This window comes from Penaeus chinensis, chromosome 24 (genome assembly GCF_019202785.1).
Source record: "Penaeus chinensis breed Huanghai No. 1 chromosome 24, ASM1920278v2, whole genome shotgun sequence".
Classification (NCBI taxonomy): domain Eukaryota; kingdom Metazoa; phylum Arthropoda; class Malacostraca; order Decapoda; family Penaeidae; genus Penaeus; species Penaeus chinensis.
The window spans coordinates 5,825,228-5,832,727 of NC_061842.1; the positions used below are offsets into that span (position 1 = coordinate 5,825,228).

The window sequence follows — 7,500 nt, forward strand, 5'->3', positions numbered from 1 at the left end:
CTCTCTCTCTCTCTCTCTCTTCTCTCTCTCTCTCTCTCTCTCTCTCTCTCTCTCTCTCTCTCTCTCTCTCTCTCTCTCTCTCTCTCTCTCTCTCTCTCTCTCTCTCGGTTTCGCATTGCCTCGCGCTTAGACATGCTATCCCTGTGGCTGCTATGCACTCTGTTGCCATCGAGGGATTCCTTTCTTGAAGCTTCGTCTTTTCTGTTATTTTTTGTTTTTTGTTTTGTTTTTTCAGTTAATGATAATGATGGGGATTATTACTATCATTATTATTTTTGTTGTTATTACCATTATTGTTTTCGTTGTCAGTGTTTTTGTTATTATTGACATTTTATTATTGTTATTATCATTATCATTAATATTATTATCAGGATCATCATTATTCTTAGAAGTGCTATCGTCATTGATGTTTTTGTTGGTGTTTATCATAATAATTGTTTGTGTATGTTATTTTTATTATCATTATTTTCACAATTTGTATTATTATTATCTTCATTATTATCAGCATCAGCATGATTATTATCAATATTAATATTACTATGATTATAACTACTGTTACTATTGCTTTTATCACAATTACTATCATCATTATTATTATCATCTTCATTATCATCCCTATTATCGACGTATCATTGTTGTTGTTGTATCATCATTATCATTATCGACATGTTTTTATTTCATCATTATTTCTGTTTTTATTATTGTTATTATCATTATTATTATTATCATTATTATCAATATCAGTATTATCATAATTATCATTATTATCATCCTTATTATTATCACTGTTATCATTATCATTATCAGAATTATTATTATCATTATCAGAATTATCACTATCACTATTATCCTATTATCATTATTATCATTCACATTATCATTATTACCATTAGCATCACCATTATTATCACCATCATTATCATTATCATTATTATTGTAACTATTATCATTAGCAGTAGTAGAGGTAAGAGTAGATTCATCTACATTATTGTTATCATTTTCATAATCATCATTATTATCTTTTGCATTATAATTATGTTATCATTATTATCATTATCATAGGTATCATCATAATCCTTATTGTTGGCATTATTATCATTATCGTTATTATCATCATCATCATCACTATGGTTATCATTTTTATTATAATTATCATCATCATCATCATCATCATCATCACTATTCTTATTATCATAACTATTATTACTTTTGTTATAATTGTTATTGTTGTTATCATTATCATGATTATCATTGTTATTATCATTATTATCATTAGCATTATCAATGTTATCATAATCATTATCATCTTAATCAATATTGATATTATAATCGTTATTATTATTATCAATATTATTATTGTTATGATTATTATTGCTATTATTACTAATATCATTATTATCATTGTCATTATAATTATCATTATTATCATCATTATCGTTATTATTATCACTATCATTATCATTATGATCATCATCAATGCAATAATTATTGTCATAATTCTTAACATCATTATAATTTTTATCATCATTACTATTAATATTACTATCACCATTATTATTCCTATTAGTAGTAGTATTTCTATTACTATTACTACTAGCATTATCATTACTATTGCTATTACTATTACTATTACTATTACCATCACCATTACTATTCTTATTAATATCTATATCACTGTAACTCTTACTGTCTTCATTATTCTCACTATCATTATCATTGCTATCACCATCATCATTATCATCGCCTTCACAATTAATATGATTATTATCGTCACTGCCACCATCATAATTCTTAGAATTACAGGGGAAATACGCCCGTGTAATGAATTAGTGTATGTCGGAGGGGGCAATGCAAGGCCAAACGTTAAATAAATCTTTTCTCGTTGTATCTTTGTAGGCTATGCAGTGTTATTATAAAGATAAACATCTGGCCATTGTAACCATTATTTGTGGATTTAAACTCACTGTTGATATTTGTAGCAAATATACACACAAATCTATGCATACATATATATATGTGTGTGTGTGTGTGTGTGTGTGTGTGTGTGTGTGTGTGTGTGTGTGTGTGTGTGTGTGTGTAGACATACAACACGCTCACACACAGATACACACACACAAACACACACAATATATGTATATATATATATATATATATATATATATATATATATATATATGTGTGTGTGTGTGTGTGTGTGTGTGTGTGTGTGTGTGTGTGTGTGTGTGTGTGTGTGTGTAGACATACAACACGCGCACACACAGATACACATACACATACACACACAATATATGTATATATACATATATATATATATATATATATATATATATATATATATATATATATATATGTGTGTGTGTGTGTGTGTGTGTGTGTGTGTGTACTAAATATAAATATGTATATATATATATATATATATATATATATATATATATGACACACAATATATATATATATATATATGTATGTATATATATTTTTTATATGTATATATATATATATATGAGTGTGCATGTATGTATGTGTGTGCACACACACACACACACACACACACACACACACACACACACACACACACACACACACACACACACACACACACACACACACACACACACACACACACACACACTCACACACTCACACACACACACACACACACACACACACACACTCACACACTCACACACACACACACACACACACACACACACACACACACTCACACACTCACACACACACACACACACACACACACACAGACACACACAAACACATATACATATAGACACATACATATACCCATATGCACAGAGAGACCAACAATAACCCCGCCCCCCCCCCCTCCCCCCCAGAGTCCCCCTGAAGAAGGTCCAGCGGAAATGGACGCTCGCTGACCTCCGTCGGTCCCGCGCCTTCATCACCAACCGCTACTCGAAGGAGGAAATCGTCGACCTCGACAACTACCAGGATGTAAGGACCCTCGTTCGGCTGGCCAGTGGGGGAGAGAATGTTGAAAGGCGGGGTGGCTGGGGTGAAGATGTGAAGGGAGTTTAACTATTTTTTTACGTGCCTGGTTGGGTCAGTGGGTGTTTGTGTGTGTGTGTGTGTGTGAGAGAGAGAGTGCGTAAGGTGTGTGTGTGTGATTGTGTAAGGGTGTGTGTGTTTGTGTTTGTGTGTGTGAATCGAGGATTTATTCGGAAGGTTATAATAAGAAATGATAATATAATAAGAGTATAATAGGCTGTAAGTAGTACATGTGGATTTTTAAAAAATACAGTTATTTTCGTCCTTACGTAACACACACACACACACACACACACACACACACACACACACACATACACACACACACAAACACACACACACAAACACACAAACACACACATAAATACACACACATACATTCAAACAAACAATCAAACACACACACGAACAAACAAACAAATACACACACAAACACACACAAACAAACAAACAAACACACACACACTCACTGCTCTCCTTTTCGACCCAGGCCCAGTACTACGGTCCCATCTACATCGGCACTCCCGGCCAGTACTTCAAGGTGATCTTCGACACGGGTTCCTCCAACCTGTGGGTGCCTTCTGAACAGTGCTCCATTCTCAACCTGGCCTGCCGTGAGTAGGGAGACCGAGATATCAGGTTTCTTCGGGAGGCGCATGGTGTCTAAATGCTTTCTATATACAATGAAAGTTTGTCTTTTTTTAAATATATTTTTGTATATGTTTTGATCGGTTGTTTATTGTTTTAGTCTAAAAAGTTGATTTTTTTTTATTTCTTTTTCTGTTCAGAACTCCAAACAATATATTTGTTTTTCTCTCTCTTTTTATTCTATTATTTACTGTAAAAGATTGGCTTCTTTCACATGCCTTTTTACGCAGCCAGAACTCCACAATATATATGATTCTACCTCTTTTTTACTTTCATTCTGTTTTTTATATCAACTCTGTCTTAAAATAAATATCAGCCTTCCCCATTCCTTTCATTACTCTCTCTATGCATAACTCCATAATGATTCTTTCTCCCTTTATCTTTCTTTCCTTCTGTTCCTTTTTCACTTTTTTTTGTATCTTTCTTATTGTTCTATAAAACTTTTAATATATATCAATCACCTCCTTTTTTCATCATCCTTTTTTCTCATCTCTCTATCCAGAACTCTATCATGATTCTTTCTCTCCCTACCTTTCATTCTTTCTCTTTCTTTATTGTTCTACTATATTTTTTATTCCATATATCAATCATCCCCAATTCCTTTTTCTTCTCTCTCTCTCCCTCTATCCAGAACTCCACAATAGATACGATTCAACCCTTTCCTCGACATACAAAGCCAATGGTACTGACTTCGACATCCAATATGGATCCGGCGCTCTGTCTGGCTTCCTCTCCAGGTAAGAAGCTCGAAAATACACGGTAAAATACACTGTCTCTGTTTCCGGGGGTCAAGGAGCATCCTGCCTGGGTACTGTTCCCTTGGCACGGTGCTCTTCAGGTGTGGCATCTCGTGTGAATACAGGAAGAGATAGTTGTGTGAAAACATAATTATGATAGTGATGATTATGGTAAATATGATAATTTTGATAATGATAATGATAATGGTAATTCTACTAATGATAGTGATTATGGTAGTAGTTTATAGAATAATAACAATAACGAGGATGATGATAATAATAATAAGAAGAAGAATAGTAATAATAGCAATAGTAATAATCGATAATAATGATGATTATAACAATGACGATAATAGTAATGATAATAACAATGACAATAATAATAGCAATAACAATAATAATAATGACGATAATAATAATGATAGTGATAATGATAATGATAGTAATAATAATGATAGTAGTAGTAATAATAACAATAATGATAATAATCATAATGATGATAATAATAATAATAATAATAATAATAATAATAATAATAACAATAATGATAATGATGATAATAATAATAACAATAATGATAATGATAAAAAATAATATTGATGAAAATTATAATGATGATAATGATAGTAATAAGAAGAGGGATAGTAATGATAATAATGACAAATGTAGGGACATGAATGATAATAATGATAAAAGTAATGATGGTGATCACGATGATAATATTGATAATGATAATGATAATAACAATAATAATAATAATAATAGTAGTAATAATAATAATAGCAACACTAATAAAAGTAATAATAATAATAGCAATAATAATAATAGTAACAATAATAATAGTAACGATAATAATAGTAATAATAATAGTAATAATACTAATAATAGCAAACAACATTATTAATAATAAGAAGAAAATAAAAATAATACTAATAATACTAATACTATTCCCCCCCCCCCCCCAGTGACAGCGTGACACTCGGCAGCGTCGCAGTGACAGACCAGACCTTCGCCGAGGCCACTCAGGAGCCCGGCCTGGCCTTCGTCGCCGGGGCATTCGACGGCATCATGGGCATGGGCTTCACCGAGATCTCCGTCATGGGCATCCCGACGGTGTTCGACACGATGCTCGAGCAGGGTGTCGTGGACCAGCCTGTGTTCTCCTTCTACCTGAACCAGTGAGCGAAGGCACTAGTGTTTGTTCTTGTGGCAGTGTTGTGTTTTGTTTTTTTTATCTTTTGTGCTTTCGGTCCATTTCGGTCTTTTGGTGCATTTTTTTCAGTCTGAATATTTATCTTTGTTAGAATATATATTTTTAAAAAAATATTTTTGATTAGAATTATGCTAAAAACATACATTTTTTTTTTAGAATGTATTAAAAGAATATACATTATTTATTAGAATTATGTAAAAACATACAATTTTATTAGAATGTATTAAAACAAATATATTTATTATGAGAATGTATTTTAAAAATACATTTATTATCAGAATATATATATATATATATATATTTCTTTACTTTATAGAAAGTAAGATTTCCTTTTTTAAAGGTTAAGGTAGTATCCAATTCGAAGGGAATATATTTTAATAGAATATATTTAAAACGCATAATTATTTTTATTAGAATTTGCATTTTTTCACTTGGATTTAATTATTTTTTTAAAGGATAATAGTAGTAAACGATTCGAATGGTTCCACTATAGCACAGGTCGCCAGTGATCAGTGTGTATTTGCATACATTCAAAGGATAAAAGCTGATATGAAACACGTAATCCTATGGTCACATTTTTACCACTATTCTTGTTATATTATCAATTCTAATGTACACACACATATATTTATATTCATATATACTACACACACACACACACACACTCACACACACACACACACACACACACATATATATATATATATATATATATATATATATATATATATACACACACACATATATAAAGAACGGGACAGTACCTAAATAAACGAAACACTATATAGACAAAAAAAAACAATAACAACAATCAAACAACCACACACGCAAACAAGAGAGAGCAGAACCCACCGGCCGCACAGACAACTAAATCTCCACCTCGCCCTCTCCCTCCAACAGCGACATGAACGGCGAGCTGGGCGGCGAGCTCGTCCTCGGCGGCTCGGACCCCAACCACTACGAGGGCGAGTTCCACTACGTCCCCGTCTCCAGGGTCGGCTACTGGCAGCTCACGGCCGATGGGTGAGGCTCAGTGGATGCATTGTGGAGGGTGTGGGTGGGTGAGGTTGTGGAAGGGTGGGTGGGTGGGTGAGGGTGTGGAAGGGTGGGTGAGGGTGTGGAAGGGTGAGGGTGTGGAAGGGTGTGGGTGTGGAAGGGTGGGTGGGTGGGTGAGGGTGTGGAAGGGTGGGTGAGGGTGTGTGTGTGTGTGTGTGTGTGTGTGTGTGTGTGTGTGTGTGTTTGTCTGTCTGTGTTTGTGCATCTGCATATATGTCCGTATATATATATATATATATATATATATATATATATATATATATATATATATATGTGTGTATGTCTGTGCCTGTTTGCGTGCTCGTGTGCATCCAAGCGCCTGCATATACATACACACACCCGTCTTTGTAAGCCCGTGTGTGTATTTAAGTCAGCCCGGTTTTCCAAGCGTCCGTAATTGCAGTGAAGGTGAAAGGGACAATCAGAGCCACGGCAAAGAGGGACACTAAACCAGGGCTGTGTTTCAATTTGCTTTTGCCTGCTGTGTGTTCGCTGTGCTCGGGGATTTTCATCTTTGTTTCTTGGTTTAGGGTTTATGATGTATTTGTCTTTGTTTGTTTGTTTTTAGTGTGATTTCTTCACTTTCATTGTTATTGTTTTTATTGTTGTTATCGTTGTTGCTGTCTTAATTATTAGTGTTATTATTGCTATTATTGTTTTTTGTTGTAATGTGTTGTTGTTATCGTTGTTGTTTGTTATTATTGTTGTACTTGTTGTTGTTGTAGTTGTTGCTTTTGTTGTAGCTGCTGTTGTTGTTGTTTGTTGCTGTTGGTTTTGTTGTTGCTGCTGCTGTTGTTGTTGTTGTTGTTGCTGTTGTAG

The 7,500-nt window shown here is 33.5% G+C and overlaps 1 protein-coding gene across 1 annotated transcript in view; it reads left to right on the top strand.

Annotated features, from left to right (window-relative positions):
* The window catches only part of LOC125037834 (lysosomal aspartic protease-like), a 13,652-nt gene that overhangs the window by 2,179 nt on the left and 3,973 nt on the right, over positions 1–7,500 (top strand). The window contains exons 2-6 of the mRNA XM_047631079.1: positions 2,856–2,973; positions 3,518–3,641; positions 4,307–4,412; positions 5,378–5,590; positions 6,526–6,648. Coding sequence (XP_047487035.1) covers positions 2,856–2,973; positions 3,518–3,641; positions 4,307–4,412; positions 5,378–5,590; positions 6,526–6,648 — 684 coding nt within the window. The remainder of the gene's footprint in view (positions 1–2,855; positions 2,974–3,517; positions 3,642–4,306; positions 4,413–5,377; positions 5,591–6,525; positions 6,649–7,500) is intronic.